Consider the following 18370-nt stretch of genomic DNA (forward strand, 5'->3'; position numbering starts at 1 on the left):
TACCTACAAACCTATGGTAATTTTCAGAGCAAATAACAAATTATAATAGCAGCAGATTTTCTAAGTGTATTTTATGTCTTATTTATTCTTACAACACTTATTACTATTAACTTATTTTACTGATGATGGAAATTAACCACCCAGAAGCCAAGATCACAGTCTCTTGATTGATTAGTACTTCCACTGCCTTGTTCCTTCCTAAGAACATGGCAGGTCTTTCTATGCAGTGCTGGTTTATACAAGTTGATTCTGCTGCTCCACATTTACAAAAGTGTCTTCTCTAGAGCACTGGAACTATGTGCACAGGTTATTAGATGTTTTTGTTTTTAATTATAGCCAAATTTTTTGTTCTTGTTTTTTCCCCCATTTTTTGGTACTTAGGAAGGATCCAGGGACACTTAAAAACTGAGCTACAACCCCACTCATTTTTTATTTGAGACAGGATCTCACTAAATTGCTGAGGTTGGCTTTGAATTTGCAATCCTCCTGCCTCTGCCTCCCAAGTTGCTGGGATTACAGGTGTGTACCACTGCTCCTGGGGTATTCTTTTTTTTTTTAACTGAAAATAGTCCTGATAGACTTTGATAGATTAATGGGCATTAGGTTGTTTTCAAAGGACATAATAGAATGCATGTTTCCCAAATATTTACACCCCTTCTTTATGATGGAGCGTCTCAGATATATTGGTCACGGTTCTTCAAAGAAACAGAACCAATAGAAAGTAACCATATAAATGAAGAGATTTATTTTTAAGAAATTGGCTAGCAAAATTTTAGACCTGGACAAGTCCAAAATCTTGAGGGTGGGCTGGCAGGCAGGAAGAACCAATGTAAAATTCAGTTCTGAAGAACCTATACTGTAGATGAAGTCTGGATGCTATACACTGGAAAATTCCCTCTTGTTCAGGGAGATAAGTCTTTTCAGGCTCTATTCAGGCTTTTACTAATTAGATGAGGCCAGCCACATTATAAGGGCAATCTGCTTTCCCAAAGTTTATCAATTTAAGTAGAGATCTCATCCAAAGACTTCTTCACAGAAACATCTAGAATAGTCCCAGCCAAGTTCACATTAAGCATCACACCAGGAAATTAGGATTCCATGAAATTCAACCTAGGGAACACTGCTTAGGGAGATTATAAACTCCTAGAAGGCACAACCTGGGTTTTGAAATTCTCATATCCATGAATATCTTGACTAATTGATAAGACTAAACTGTTATTGTGGTAAAACAGAATGAGCACTAGACTTCAAGCTAACAAACATGGAGTCCAATCCTGGTTCAATGTTCTAGTGACTCTGTGGTCTTGAGTAAATCACTCAAACTATATATTTTTTTGAGTGTTGGCAATTAATCCCAGGACTTCTTGCATGATAGGCAAATACTCTACCACTGGGCTACATCCCCAGCCCACAAACTCTATTCTTCTCAGATTTATTATATTTGATCTGAAGATAATAAGTTATGTATCCAAGTGTTTGGGAATTAAATGAGAAAATATGAGAAAGGATTTGGCACATAGAAGGAATTTTAAAAATATTTCATAAAAGCAAAAAAGTATAACTCCATGACAAAAGACTATATGAAGTTATGAAAAAGTCAAGAAAGGTGTCTGATGAATAAAATGATTTGTAATTGAATGTTAACCATGTGCAGTATAGGTTAAACCATATACAAATGACAGCATTCAACAGTCTTTGACTTTAAAAAATGGTGATTCATATGATCTGTTATAAGCAGATAATACAAAAATGCAGAATTATTATTGGGGTATTGCTAACAGACTTGTTATTGCTAACTAGAACTTGACATACCACATTCATTATCATCTCTGTGTACAAGGAGATTGGATTCTCTCTCCAAACAGGGGGACTTAGAATACCTGTCAAACAACAAAAAGAATGAAAATTTGAACAACTTTTTAGTTGATACAACTTTAAAAAAAATTTCTCCTCTATATGTTTCTTATCCTTGAGATGAATCCAAGGAAACATTCATAGGAGATCTGAGAGGATGAGAAATTTGGTCCTAACAGCTGTATCATCTTCTACTGTTCCTTGAGAGTGCTGGGCACCTGGCTACATTGACAGCTCTGCCCAGATACCTCCTCAAAGTCTTTGCTCAGACTTTAACCTTCTCAAGGGGGCCTCACCTATCTACCCTATTCAACATTCTTTTGCAACCTGCACCTCACATCCCCACAGCTCATTTTCCTGATTCTTTTTACTCTACTTTTCTTTTTCTTTTTTACCATGGCCCTTATCATTTTCTAATGCATATAATCTAATTTTCTCTTTTATGGTATCTATTGTTTTCTGCATATCTTCCCTGTTAGAATATGAGCTGCTAAAGGGAACAGAGCAGGAGCGCAATGCACATTCTTTGAATAAACAGATCTAATGAAATCTTGAGTAGGCTAGACCTGGAGCTGAAGGAGTAGTTGGTACCAGATTGAAAAGCACACCAAAGGAGGAAGGCATTGATCCTTTGATGAACTCCCTTATATCAAAGAAATTAATTGAAGATTTGATTAGAAATTTCTGTTCTTAATTTGTGGAAAACTTGCTTAAATGCTCTAAGAGGCCAAAGCCTGTATGTGAGGTAACAAAATTGATGATGAAATTTCTGCAGGATAAGTCCATTTCTGAGACGGAGCCAGACAGATCTGGAAGGTTTATGTGAATCTAGTGCTGTGGCCAGTTGATCTCAGCCACTGTGACCAATCTGTTGCAGCCCCCGCCTGCCCCCACCATATTCCAGAGTAACAGGATTAACCATGCCATGTTTCCCCCAACATTTATTGCTATGTGTGGCCACAAGATAAAAATATCCTTGGATTTAACCAACTAATTGGGATTGTATTATAGGCAGGCCAAATTTAAGATTGGGGCAACCAAAAACCATGATGAAGGATGCAATTAATGTGACTAACTCATCCTGGCAGGAAATATAGGAGTCAAACCTCCAAATCATAGGGCAAAGATCAACTTGACAGAGTCCACAAATTTGAATCACTGAGACTGTGCCTAAACCCAAGTGCAGCCAAAGAAATTGCCTGGATAATTCAAAAAATGTGCTTTATATATAATTGGGAGAGAATAATGCTATCAAGTTTTCAGTCTATATTTAGTAACTTATTGAATCCCCCCACCCCAACTCTATAAAGTGGTTACTAAATGATTCCCTTTTGAAGAACAGAAAACTAGTTGTAGAGTTTCAGGAACCTGCTCAGAGACACACAGCTGGAGCCAAACCCTGGTGTCTATAACTTAGGTACAGACTCTTGCCCTTATCAATACACTACTGCCTTATAGAACTCAAATGAGAATAGGATGTTGATGATTCCTTAGGAAAATATTATAAGTAAACCTTGTAGGTGTCACAAAGACAAGAAGAGGTCACTGTGGTCATCTATAAACAAATTTTTCTTTTTTTTTTTAAGAGAGAGAGAGAGAGAGAGAGAGAGAGAGAGAGAATTTTAGTGTTTATTTTTTAGTTTTTGGTGGACACAACATCTTTGTTTGTATGTGGTGCTGAGGATCGAACCCGGGCCGCACGCATGCCAGGCAGGCGCGCTACCACTTGAGCCACATCCCCAGCCCAATAAACAAATTTTTCTAATTTCAAAAATTATGAAAAACTATTGTAAGTTCGTTTTTTCACTCCTTAGAGGTTGACATTATTGCCATATGAATGATGTTGAAAGAACATTATTTGTTGGTGGAGTACGCCTGAGAGATGGACTAGCTGGCCTCTCCAGATTTCTCCTAGACCCATGACTCTCTAATTTGCACGTTAAGAAACATCATATGTTAGAAGAAAGGGGCCACTTTAGCTCTAAGTCCGGGCACATTTTACTAGTTGTTATCCAGCTGCGTTTATCCTGCGGGTTTGGGACAAGTCTGAATTACAGCGATTCTCTGTCATTGGAAGGCTGAGGTTTGTTGCTGTCTGGAAGTCTATCCAAGAGTAAGTTCACTGATTGAGGGAGTGATTGTGGTCTGCCAGGGATGCTGTGTAAGAAGGAAGTCGGTTCCTCCAACAGCCTTGTTTGTGTTTCTGAAAACTGTTTCACTTGATGTCCTGTTTCCACTCCCAAACCCAGTCCTCCCAAAACAAACAGATGACAAGTAGTGGGGGTGGGGAGTGGTAGGATGCAGGGGTGGGGTGGGTGGAGGAAGGAAAGAGAATTCCCTCTGGCAAGAGATTTTTCAAAGAACCCAAATATAATTTGGAAGTAAACTCAAGCACTAAACCCAGATGGAGTTTACATCAAGATCAGCCAAATTTATAAGCATAAACACTGACAATAAAAACTCCACTTACTGGTTCTAAAATGATCAAACCCTAATGGATATTCTTATACTAAATTATAGATAAATTAGTGGCTAAAGAGGAATCTTTGGCACATGAGTAGGGACAACTCCCATTCATTCCCACCTAGCCCCAGGTACCACCAGGATTCCTCTCTGCCCAGAATACTCATTTGTTTCTGATTGTTTCTAGAAGTACAATCTCCAAAGACTCTTAACTCCAACTATGGCAATAAATACCATGGAGGTTAAAAAAAATGACATGGCTGCATTAAGAAAATAAATTTTCAATTTTTTAACTAAATCTGGAAAATAAGCAAAATTATGTAGAATTTCCTTTCTCCCTAAGGCTGTTCCCAAGACATTAGATGACCTCCTTGGGTTAGAAAATTTCCTTTCTACAAGCAAGAATTAATTGTAATCCCTGACTCAGTAACTCATGAAATCATCCCTCTTATATATGCCTATCTAGAAAAATGCATATTAAAAAATTCCTAGCAATAGCATTCAGTCCCCTCTATTCTAAAGCAAACAGTGCAGTGTATTAAGACACATTTATGTATTTTGTCAGCAGAATAAAAAGGAAAGGCAACTACATTGTCTGAGATAATATGGTTCTATACAGTTCTACTATATAAAATTTTTAAAAAATTCAGAAGATCAAGGTGATTATTAATCATGGATGTTCATTCTTACTATACTCATGTGATTTTCAATTAATTCTCAGTAACATATGTATTGGGTACCATTTTGTAAAAAATCAAGGCATTTATTGAAATGTCATGTAGTAATTTTTTTTCCACTTACTCCAGTAAGTTATATTTTCTGATAGAAAGTGTTTTCTAAATCCCCAAAATACAAATGCTTTCTTAAAAAATTATAAATTCCCTTAAAAATTATTTTAATCGGAACCAGATTTACACAAATTGACATTTCTCCAAATCACATGTTTAGATACCATATTTCAAAGGAGAGCTGTGCCTAAAGGTCATAATAGAGTTTAATCATTGTAAACATTAGTTGATATGAGTGCCTATGATGTAAATATCCACCTATATAAATACATCAATAAAGTTATGCTACTGGAGGTATCAAAATGTTGGAAGAGAGGTCACTCTCCTAGTTGCTCTGTGGTGTGAAACCAAGAAAGCAACCAGGAAGCTTCTCAGCAAGGAGACCTGAGGCATTTCTGGGTATAGAGAGATCAAAGATCAAAGAAACTGCCTGACTGACCTGAAAGGTGTGCTGCACAATATCCTTGTGTGGGAAAGAAGCTGCATCTCTCCTGGCTGTCAGGGAGAACAGAGGAAAGAACCATTTTGCAGCCACAGTGTGGGGGCAAGCTCTGGGGGAACTGATTCCTGGCAATGAAGCTTAGACCAAAATACCAGCCTGGAAAACCCACACCGCATAACATAGAGTGTGCCTAAATGACCAGGAGAAAATCAAAGATGGAGAGGGGTTTATATAGGGGACTACAGGTCAGGAAAACCAACCCAGCTTCCCCTCTCCCCCTCCAGACTGTCCACTTGAAGGACCAGCTGGGAGAGGCAAGCACAGCTAAGAATTTGAAAGTGTGGGGGAGGGATGGATTGAATTTGAAGACTGAACCCAAGAAGAAAACATAGGGTCCACCAGTGACTACATAGAGCAAAGATTGATTCCTCCACCACACAAGTAAAGCCCAGGGGAGCTTCCAGGAAAGGCAGTGTCCCAGTGTGAACCTGCAACTGCTGGGACAAGGAGGTGCAATGATTTAAAATCTTCAAACCAATCGCCATTCAATGAAAAACCTTGGAGCCTACCTAAACTTAAACCTTGTCTCCAAGAGCCCTGCCTACAGGATTTGCTCACACTCCAGGAAACCTACCCAACAGCTGAGCAGGGAAGCTGAGAATCTTTTGAAGTCCAACAGAAACAATTCCTTAACTTTTCATTGAGATCTTTTTTTTAAAAAAAATTTTAAATTATTATTTTTTTGTTTTCTGTTTAATTGTGACCTGAATGGCTCATAGATACATATACACATTCATATCTGTTTCATTTTTCTCATTTCTAACATTATTTGAAGGCAGTTAATTTTCATAGATCAGTATTTTGAGGACTAGGATGTTTGATTAGTATATTTCAGTCTTAGTCTTATATACTTTTAAAGCTTTTTATTTTATACATTTTTTTCTCTCACTTATCTGTTTCCCTTGATTTTTTCTCTTTTCCTCTGCTAACAGCCAATATCTATTGATTTCTCTTTCACTCTTCCTTTAGTTTTTTACTTCTATACTTTCTTCTCCTCAATCATAATCATCATATCCTATATCACTCTGTTCTATCCTTCTTCACTTAAACCTGTAAACCATTTTGTAAATATAGTTTTTACCATGGACAATAACTGATCATATTATTTCTATTTACTATGACAATTAACATGGTAGATGCCATTGCAGGAACTATTTAGTTTAATGCTATGGCTTGTTTGCATTGGTTGTTGTTGTTCTGTCTCCCTCTAAACTGTGAGGTATTTAAAACCTTTAGGGACACTGAAAGTCTACAGGGTAGAAACTCTACCACCTCAAAACCATACTGTTATATGGATAGATACACAAACAACATGAAAAAGCAAGGGAACAAATCAACCCAAACAAACCAAAATACTTCAATAACAGAATCCACCAACTCCATAATGGAAGAAATGTCAGAGAAGGAGCTTAGAATGTTCATAGTAAAACTGATCTGTGAGGTAAAGGATGATGTAAGAAGTGATATCACAGAGAAAATACAGGAAGTGAAAGATCACTTCAATAGAGATTCTGAAAGAAAATCACGCAGAAATCCTCAAAATGAAGGAATTGATAAATCAACTAAAAATTGATTGGAAAGCATCACCAGCAGACTAGAGCACTTGGAATTTTATTTCATCTTGAAAATAAAGTTGACCATGGAAAAAGATGGTAAGAGACCATGAATGGAACTTCCAAGAAATATGGGGTAATATGAAAAGACAAAAGTTAAGATTTATCAAGATGGATGAAGGCTTGGAGATAAAAACCAATGAATGCACAATCTTTTCAATGAAATATCTGAAAATTTCCTAAACCGTAAGAATGAAATGGAAAATCAAATACAGGAGGCATACAGCACACCAAATACACAAAATTACAACAGACCAACACCAAAGCACATTATTTGAAAATGTCTAACAGAATAAGGATATAATTTTAAATGCCTCCAGAGAAATATCACAGGTCACATTTGGAGGGAAAACAATCCAGATCTCAGCTGACCTCTCAACGGAGACCCTCAAAATTAGGAGGTCTTAGAATAATATATACTGAGCTCTGAAAGAAAATAGATGCCAATCAAGAATACTATACTCAGCAAAATTAAGCTTCAGAATTGACAATGAAATAAAAATCACTTCCATGATTAACAAAAGTTAAAGGAATTAAAAACTAGAAGGTCTGCACTACAAAATATATTCAATAAAATATTTCATGAAGAAGAAATGAAAAATAAAAGTGAAAACCAGCAAAGGAGGAACTACCCTAGAAAAATAGTCAATAAAAGGAAAAACTAATTCAATTAAAAAACAGAAATAAATCAAAATGACAGGGAATAAAAATCATTTCTCAATAATAACATTGAATATAAATGGCTTAAACTCATCAATCAAAAGACATAGACTGGCAGATTGGGTTAAAAAACAAGACCCAACAATATGCTGTCTCCAAGAGACTTAGTGTATAGGCAAAGACCACATACTTAAGGTAAAAGGATGGGGAAAAAAACATACCATTCACATGGATCTTGTAAACAAGCAGGGTTTTCTATACTCATATCAGATAAAGTGGACTTTAAGCCAAAGTTAATCAGAAGGGACAAAGAAGGTCAGTTTATACTGCTTAAGGGAATTATACATCAACAAGACATAACAATCATAAATAATTATGCCCCAAACAATGGAGCATCTACATACATCAAACAAACCCATCTCAATTTCAAGAATCAAATAGATCATAATACAATAATACTAGGTGACTTGAACACACCTCTCTTATCACTGGATAGATTGTCCAACAAAAGCTAAAGAAGCTATAGGCCTAAAAAATATAGTTAATAATTTAGACTAAACAGACATATATAAAATATTTCATCTACCAATGACAAAATATACTTTCTTTTCAACAGCACATGGATCCTTCTCTAAACTACACCATATCTTAGGCCACAAAGTAACTCTTGGCAAATAAAAAAAAATAGTTATTGAAAAGATAGTGCACCATGATCAAGTGGGGTTCATCCCAGGGATACAAGGTTGGTTCACATATGGAAATCAATAAATATAATTAATTACATCAATATACTTAAAGACAAGAATCACATGATTATCTCAAAGCAGATAATCAGAAAAAAGCATTTGACATAATTCAGCATCCATTCATGCTCAAAATAGTAGAAAAACTAAGGACAGTAGAAATTTACCTCAACATTGTAAAAGCAACATATACTAAACCCAAGACCAACATCATTCTAAGTGAAGAAAAATGAAAAGCATTTTCTCTAAAAATCTGGAACAAGATAAGCACTCCCTCTTTTACCACTTCTTTTCAACATAGTCCTTGAAAGCCCAGCTAGAGCAATTAGAAAAAAAAAAAAAAGGAATACTTATAATTGGAACAGGAGAGTTCAAACTATCCCTATTTGCTAACAACATAATTCTATATTTAGAAGACTCCAAAACCTTCACCAGAAAGCTTCTAGGACTCATAAATTAGTTTAGCAAATTAGTAGTATATAAAATTAACACCCATAAATCATGTGCATTCCTATATAACAATGATGAATCAGCTAAAAGGGAAATTAGGAAAATTATCCCATTCGCAATAGCCTTAAAAAAAAAAAAAAGCTGTGAATCAATCTAACAAAAGAGGGGAAAGACTTCTACAATGAAAACTACAGAACACTAAAGAAAAAAATTGAAGAAGACCTTAGAAGATGGAATGATCTTCTGTGTTCTTGGATAGGCAGAATTAATATTGTCAAAATGACCATGCTACCAAAAATGCTATACAGATTTAATCCAATTCCTACTAAATTCTGATGACATTCTCCTTAGAAATAGAAAAAGCAGTCACAAAATTTATTTGGAAAAAAAGAGGCCCCAGAATAGTCCAAACAATCCTTATCAAGAAAAGTAAAGCAGAAGGCATCACGATACCAGACCTTAAGTTATACTATAGAGCTGTAGTAACAAATACAGCATGGCATTGGCACAAAAATAGACATGAACACCAATGTAACAGAAGACACGGTGACAAACCCACATAAATACATTTATCTCATTCTAAAAAGGGTGATATACTGGAGAAAAGGTAGCTTCTTCAACAAATGGTGCTGGGAAAACTGGATATCCATATGTAATAAAATGAAATTAGACCCTGTCTCTCACCCTGCACAAAACTCAACTCTAAGTGGATCAAGAGCCTGGGCATTGGACCAGAGACCTTGCATGTACCCATAGAAAAAGCAGGCCCACATCTCCATCATGTCAGCTTAGGAACTAAATTCTTCAATAAGACTCCAGAAGCACAAGAAGTAAAATCAAGAATCAATAAATGGGATGGTATCACACTAATAGCTTCTTCACAGCAAAGGAAATAATCAAGAAATGAAGAGAGAGCCTATAGAATGGGAGAAAATCATTGCATTCTGCACCTCAGATACATCATTAATCTCCAGAATATACAAAGAACTCAAAAATCTTAACAAAATCACAAATAACTGAATCAATAAATGGGCAAAGGAACTGAACAGCACTTCACAGAAAAAGAAATATATGCAAAAATGTTCAATATCTCTAGCAATTAGAGAAATGCAAATTAAAACTACACTGAAATTCCATCTCACTCCATTCAGAATGGCAATTATCGAGATTACAAGTAACAATATATGTTGGCAAGGATATGGGAGAGAATGTACACTCATACATTGCTGGTAGAACTACAAATGGAGGCAACTACTATGGAAATCAGTATGGAGATTCCTCAGCAAACTTATATTGGAACCACCATTTGGCCGAGTTATCCCACTCCTCAGTATATACTCAAAGGGCTTAAAATCAGCACACTACAGTGATGCAGCCGCATCAATATTTATAGCAGCTCAATTCACAATAGCTAAGCTATTGAACCAAGCACCCTTCAACAACCTAAGCACCCTTCAACAGATTAATGGCTAAAAAAATGTGATATATATATATATATATATATATATATATATATATATATATATATATATATGAAATGAAATTATGAATTTATGAATGAAATTATGGCATTTGTGGGTAAATCAATGGAACTAGACACTATCATGCTAAGTGAAATAAGCCAATCCCCAAACCAAAGATTGAAAGTTCTCTCTATGGATGCTAACACACAATAAAATGGGGGAGAATAAGGTATTCATTGGATTAGACAAAGGGAAATGAAGGGAAGGGAATGGGAATGGGAATAGAAAAGATAGAATGAATTGGACATAACTTCCTATGTTCATATATGAATACACTACCAGTGAAACTCCACATTATATACAACCACTAGAATGGGATCCTAATTAGAATAAATTATACTTCATGTATGCATAATATGTCAAAATACACTTTACTGTCATTAATATCAAAAAAACTTAAAAAAACCAATTTATGCCAATATAGTAGCTTTATTTCCAAAACATGAAATTTTAATGCATATTGAACATTCAATGTATAACCCACTCTTAGGAATTTACTCAGAAGATACACTTTCAACAATACAAAACTGCATAAACATAACATTATGCATTGCTATATATATTTTTAGTTATGTTGGGAACAACCTAAAGGTCTTTATCTAGAAGATTGATTTGATATAATAAGCCATTGTATAACCACACAATAGAGTACTGTGCAGTAATAAAATATGATGAGGAATATCTTTGTAGATTGAAGTGATTTCCAGGATATAATCTTAAAATTTTAAAAAAGGTTCAAGAGAAATACATAATATACTACTTTTGGGTAGGAAGGGAAAAATAAGTAAAATATTATCTCTGTATATTTGCAAAAATACAGGAATGAGAAAACAAAAATGAATGGCACTGGTTGTCTACACAGGGTGGATGAGAAAGGACAAGAAGTGAGTAGGGTGTTCACTTCTTCTGAGCAACCCTTTTCAACGAATTTTTGTTTTGAACCATGTTCAATTTTACATACTCAAAAAATAAAATTGACTAAACAGGATGGGAAAATTCCTTAATGAAATATAAATAGAGACAAAAGAACAATAGTATCTTTCAAATGAATAATGTTAACTACAGTGAAGGAGGGATAATGCATTCAAGTAATTTTGAAATAATGTAGTCTATGAATTCCTAGTCTAGGGACACAAGAAGGAAATACCTTGTGAACTCTACTTAGTAGCTTTGTTTCTCTAGTGGTATTGCTTAGCAATTTCTATGCTGTGCATATTATAGAATTGAGCAAATGATTAAATGTATCGATGATGATGGGAACCAAATTTCCCACTGTTGGAGAAGGGAGATTCAATTATGAAATGAGAAAGCCTTAGAAAAAGCAAAGTAGTATTGAATGGTAATTGAACTCATGGACTTTTATTCATGTAATTATAAACATAGACCTAGGCATAACATAAACAAAGACATGTAGATAAAAATTTCCTTTTGTTGATTGCAAAGGCTGAGATGCAATTGTATCCCAGAGGCATTTAGGGCACCGGTGCCCATCAAATGGGACCAGAACTCCCTGGAGAATTTCTGATTCCAGTCAGTGCAGGGAAAGAACAAGATGAGTCTGCAACTTTGTTTTTTACCTCATTCCCCTCACTTTCTCTCCCCTTCCCTTATTCTCCTTCATCTACTCTATTGATCTTCCTTCAGCTCATTTGTTTACTTTTGATTGGTACTTTCTCCATTCATATGTATAAAGTTGGAATTCCCTGTGATGTATTTATATATGCACAATGAAATCTCATTATATTCATTCCTTATTACCTCCCCATTCCCATTGCTCCTCCCTCTGTCTCAATCTCCTTTCTCTACTCCACTAATCTTCCCTATATCTTTATGATGTATGATTCCTGCCCAACTTTTCCTGTTACCTTTTGCATGTGAGAGAAAAATATTCAAACCTTTATTTTCTGAGTCTGGCTTATTTTGCTTAGCATGAAATTCTCCAGTTCCATCCATTTACCCACATAATTTCACTCTTTTTTATGACTGAGTAAAAGTCCATTGTGTATATATACTACATTTTATTTATCCATTAATCTATTGATGAGCATCGCGGCTGGTTCCATAATTTGGCCATTGTGAGTTGTGCTGCTATAAACGCTGATGTGGCTGTGTCACTGTTTTAGTCATCTTTGTTTGCTGCTGCAAATAAGACCCAAGCAGAACAAGTGAAGAGAAGGAAAAGTTTATTTGGGGGCTCATGGTTTCTGAGATCTCAGTCCACAGACAGCGGGCTCCTTTCCTTGGGGTTTTAGGTGAGGCTGAACATCAATGGCAGAGGGAAGCAGATGGCAGAGAGAGACTCCACTTACCAGAAACAAAATATATAACCCAAAGGTACGCCCCCAATGCCTCACCTGCTCCAGTCACACCTTGCCTTCAGTTACCACTCAGGAATTGGGTTAAGGCTTTCATAACCAAATCATTTCTCCACTAACCTTCTTGCATTGTCTCAAACCTGGGCTTTTGGAGGATACCTCACATCCAAACCATAACAGTAGGATTTGTATCAAAGTCTGACTTTAAAATATTTTTATTTACATCCTCATTTCTCTAACAAATTTTCATTTTAACAACATTGAGAGAACAAAACCCTTAACTAACATGCAAAGGCCAGATAGTAATTATAGTGAATTTTTATATAAAATGTATCATGTTTATGATAGAATATTAATAACTAAAAACAAAATAAATGATAAGCTACTTTGAAAATTCTAAGTAGTACAACTAAATTACAGCTCACTAATAAATGTATATAACCAACAAACACATTTTAAAAATTTATTTCCTTTTTAACATTTGTAGTAGTTTTCTAGGCTGTCTACAATTGAATAATTGGTAGAAAAGGAAGCTGGCTAAATATGTGGAAGTGTGAATAGCATATTTATAAGCATGCTTAACTAGTTAGATTATTTAACATGAGCACTACTTTAGAAGCATACTTTATGCTTATATGTGATGTGCCAGTTTGATATGTCTATTACTGCAAAAATGTTAGCACCTTAGTGATTTATTTGAAAGCCACATAGCAACATTTTCTTGAAAGAATTAATATCAGATTTTTCACTCAGGCTGGACTTCCTTCAAATTAGCATGGATTGATGGGCTGTTTCTGCTTCTGAATTTTCTCCACTAATATGACAGTTGGATTTTATCATCAAAGGCCTTTTCTGCATCTATTTAGATGATCATATGATTTGTGTCCTTAGTTCTGTTTATGTGGTGAATTTCATTTATTGATTTACATATGTTGAACAAATCTCTGTAACAATTTTTACACCAAAAAATAGGTTAATAATTAAAAATATTGGGAATATGTCAAAAGGACTTTGGACCCCACTTAACAGAACGCCTACAGGATGAATCTTGGATAATTTGAGTATTAGAATAAATCATGATTACAATGCCTTTTAATCTATTGGAATAGAAAAGAATCCATGAGTCCATACAAATAAGTAAACAAACAACTATGAAAAGAAAACTCATTTTTACAATAGAATGTTAGTAAAGTAATGGAGTTTTTTAAATCAGCCTTTTGCAACTGTCATAACAAAAATTAAATCAGGGAAGGATTATTAGTAGATATTAAAACTAGTAGACAAAAATTAATAAAAAACATTGTAACTTATAAAATTTATTAAACTTATTAAATTTTTAAAATAAAAACCATTATAACTTATAAGTATCTTTATAACTTATTGAATTTAACTTATTAAACTTTTTAAATACAAAAAACATGTAACTTATAAGTATCTTCTCACAGTTACTTATAAGTTATAATGAGAAAAATACCATCTGTACAGAAAAGCCTGGTAAGCACCAAGTCATCAGATCTGCCACAATGATAACAGCACAAATGAACAGTATGTGCCTCCAAATATGAAGCATTGAGGGAAAATATCATTGATGTAGCATTCCTGCCAAAAATGCATAGCATGAACTTAATCATTAGAAAATGTCACACAAGCCCTATTTAGGGGAGAGTCTACAAATAAAATATTTAAACTCATCAAAAATATCAACATTACTTGTTAAAGACTAAGAAATTTCTACTTAGCTATTTTGCCAGAAACTATTGTATATTGTAAGAGGCCAAAGAGAAAGGAAAATTTAATGCAAGGAATGGTTCTGTTTCAGATCCTTGATCAGAAAGGAAAACATCATAAGGGACATTATTGAAAATATGAACAGAATTTGATTTATTTATAAAGTAGATTGTAGTATTATATCAACATTAAATTTCCCATCTGCAGTTGTGTAAGTTAATGTCCTTGAACTTAGGAAATGTTTGCTGAAATATTGGGAGCAGAGGGGCATGATGACTACAAAGCACTTTCAGAAAGTTCAGGCAAAAAAAATATGGGAACACACATAGTTAGAATGTTAACAATTAGTGCAGCTTATACAAGAGTAATTCATACTATTCTTTAAACATTTCTGCATATTTGAAAATATTTCTAAATAATATTTGAGTTGTAACACGTTTACATTTTTAGGTTGTTAAAGTAAAACAAGCTCACTGTAAAATATACACCATGTCCTGAAAATTATAAAGTAGAAATTGCAAATCCTGTGTAATTCCATGATCCATTAAATCACTAGTATATTCCTTCAGAATGATTTTTCACTACATATTTTGGATGTAATGAGTATACCAAAAAAGACATAACATCACATAAACACTATGTAAAAAAGAGGTGACTAATTTTTCTCATACTGACCTTTTTTATTTTTATGTTGGGAACTCGACAATCTAGCCACTTTGAGAGAAATTCAATGGCAATGAGGACTTTCCGAGTTAAATTCAGTTCAGGGTTGTAACCACCCAACATTATTTCCCCATGGGAGTATCTAAAGCCCAGGGAATCTTATCTAGTTTCCAAAACTATGGTGAGGCAAGAGAAGATTGAAGGAATTGTCTCTAGACATAGACACTGTTGCTGAATATCTGGAAGTAGTTCTCTGTGTCTCCCTCTCTGTATTTTTGGCCTCTCTGTATTATACATTTTGGACTGCATAAATTTTTCAACTAACATACAAGTGAAAAAAATATATTTTAAGAATCCAATTGGCCAGGCATGGTGGCGCATGCCTGTAATCCCAGCAGCTCAGGAGGCTGAGGCAGGAGGATTGTGAGTTCAAAGCTCAGCCTCAGCAAAAGTGAGGTGCTAAAGCAAATCAGTGAGACCCTGCCTCTACATAAAATATAAAATAGGGCTGGGGATGTGGCTCAGCAGCTGAGTGCTCATGAGTTCAATTCCTAGTACCCCCTTTCACCACCCCCCACAAAAAAAAATCCAATGGCACTAACATTTCCATTAGTAGTAGTTAGTGACCATAATTCATTTGAAATCCTGGTAGAAAAGAAAATGATAGAAAGTATTTTCCTTGAAGCTCAAGTCACAATGTTTTTCATTAGCAACAAAAACTTATGACGTTGGGTGAACTCATCTTTATAACAGAGAAGAATCTGGGACTTCACCAGTCTGGCAATCTAAGAATCTGACCAACAGTTTGCCTTCAAATGACTAAATACTGGGATCTCTTGTGTTCACAATCATATTTTGAAAAAGAATAGAAATACATATACAGAGTTTTAAAAATTTAAGCAATACCAAGGCACAAAACAAAAATTTTATATCCCTTTATCTTCTCATTATAAATTCCTGCCTCCCCAACACCAGGGCCTCATTATATAAATCAGGGTTGGCAAACTATAGCCTATGAGCGAAATCCAGCCCTTGCCTGTTTTTTTGTCAAGATTTTTTGGAACACAGCCACTCCCATTCCTTTGACATATTATCTATAATACATAGAGCTACTTCTCTGTTTATACAGATGGAATAAGTAGTCCATTGTTTAAATTCCATGTTTTCTGATCTTTGAAATATGTGTACATTTGTGCAAATGACATCTATTTGGACAATTATTACAGGTGAAATTACTGAACCAAAGTTATGTGCATTTTTACTTTATTAAATATTGTCTAGTGGCTAAATGTAAAAAGTTTTATGACACATTGTAGAATTGATGCAATTCCCAAGCAAGACCTATTCCTTTTGTTATTCTTTTTGTTTAGATAATACTGAGCAGAAAAATATAGCCCAAGGCTATGAATGGGATAATAAATACAATAGGAAGGTAGAACATGGGAAAAATGCAACTTTTAAATAATGCACAGTCACAAAAATATAAAAGAAGAGCAAAGGATAATGAAAATTGAGCAACATGACTCTTGGATTAGTTAAGGAAAAATAGAAAACTTTATTTTATGATTTTCCAACAGAAAATACCATCAACATTTTGCCAAAATTGTTTCATACATTAAGTTAAATACTAGTTTCAGATGGGGGTAAATATGTCTTTAGCTGCAAAATTTCAGAGACAGGCTGTGCTTTTTCCTGGTAAAAGTCAAGTCCAGTAAGAAGTTCTACATCACGAACCCGGGCAATATGTGCTTTAAATCTTTCTTTAATCCAAACATCATCTTTTTTATTTTCCTGCAAGGAGAAAAAAAAGATTGTTTTTCCTAGGGCATGATTTTTCATTAACAGATATATATTTTATTATTTAGAAGTAATATTTTTATAAAATGTATTGCCTTAAATCTTTATTTGATACAATTAAATTTTGTTTAATAAAACAAAAAGTGAAAAATGTACTATAAGAAACACAGGCTGCCACAAAAGCATAAAGTTTAGCCACTTTTATATTTACTTCAAATGTAAGTTTTTAAAGGAAATATATTGCAGATGAAGGTAAGTTCCCAATGTTTCTTGGTTTTTAGGTAAACATTACTATGAGTCAGTGTGAATCCAAAATAATTTTTAAACTTTCACTACACATCAAAATATAATATATAGTATTGGTCTATGAGTCTTCAAATTTATATAAGTGACATAATAAGTGGTATGTTCCAATGATTTTTTTCATTCATTTTTATGTTTATAATCTAGATAGTGACATACCCAGATCTAGTCAGGTCATTTGTTTTTATCTAGAGTTTGTGATAGTACCTCATTTTAATGTAGCATAGCTTATTTTTTTTCAACTTTACCTTTTCAAATGAAACTGTCATGAATAACTAACTGGGCCTCCTTGATTTACAAGCATGGGTTTCTAGGATATATAAATGAAACTTCTGGGTCATAGAGCATCTACAATTTTAACTTAACCAAATGTAAACATGGCACTCCTCAAAAGGTCTATGCTAATATATACCTCACAGCAAGTGAAGATGCTCTCTGTATCCCCAAATCTTTGTCAATCCATGGGTGTGAAATAGCATTTTGTGCCTGTTTAAATTTTATTACCCTGAATATTTTGATAGTTGAGTATTTTTTTGGTTATCTTTTAGCCATTTAACTTTTACCAAGTTTTTACCATATAAAAGTTAGTTCCATGTATTTCTGTGACACATTCTTTATTAATTTTGTATTTATGTGTGTGCATGTGTGTGTGTGTGTGTGTTACTAGGGATTGAACATTGGGCTGTTTTACAACTGAACCATATCCCCATCCCTTTTTATCTTTTAAGACAGGGTCTTGCTAAGTTGCCCAGGCTGGACTTGAACTTGTGATCCTCCTGCCCCAGCATCTGAGTAGCTGAGATTACAGATGTGTACCCCTGCACCTAGTTTTAATTTTCTAATATTCAATATTTCTGATATCATTACTTTTCAGTTAAATTTTCACAATGTTTCAACATATGTTTATTTTAATGAATGTGTTTTAGTCACTCTCATTTTACTTAAGCACAGTGGTTTGCTTGTTTTTT

General features: G+C 34.4%; 1 protein-coding gene across 1 annotated transcript in view; it reads right to left on the minus strand.

The window, feature by feature from the left end:
* Positions 1-16895: 16895 nt before the first annotated feature.
* The window catches only part of Enpp3 (ectonucleotide pyrophosphatase/phosphodiesterase 3), a 79967-nt gene continuing 78492 nt past the window's right edge, over positions 16896-18370 (minus strand). Inside the window, exon 25 of the mRNA XM_027938500.2 lies at positions 16896-17093. Coding sequence (XP_027794301.1) covers positions 16923-17093 — 171 coding nt within the window. The 3' untranslated portion in view covers positions 16896-16922. The remainder of the gene's footprint in view (positions 17094-18370) is intronic.

Source organism: Marmota flaviventris, chromosome 6 (genome assembly GCF_047511675.1).
Source record: "Marmota flaviventris isolate mMarFla1 chromosome 6, mMarFla1.hap1, whole genome shotgun sequence".
NCBI classification, from domain to species: domain Eukaryota; kingdom Metazoa; phylum Chordata; class Mammalia; order Rodentia; family Sciuridae; genus Marmota; species Marmota flaviventris.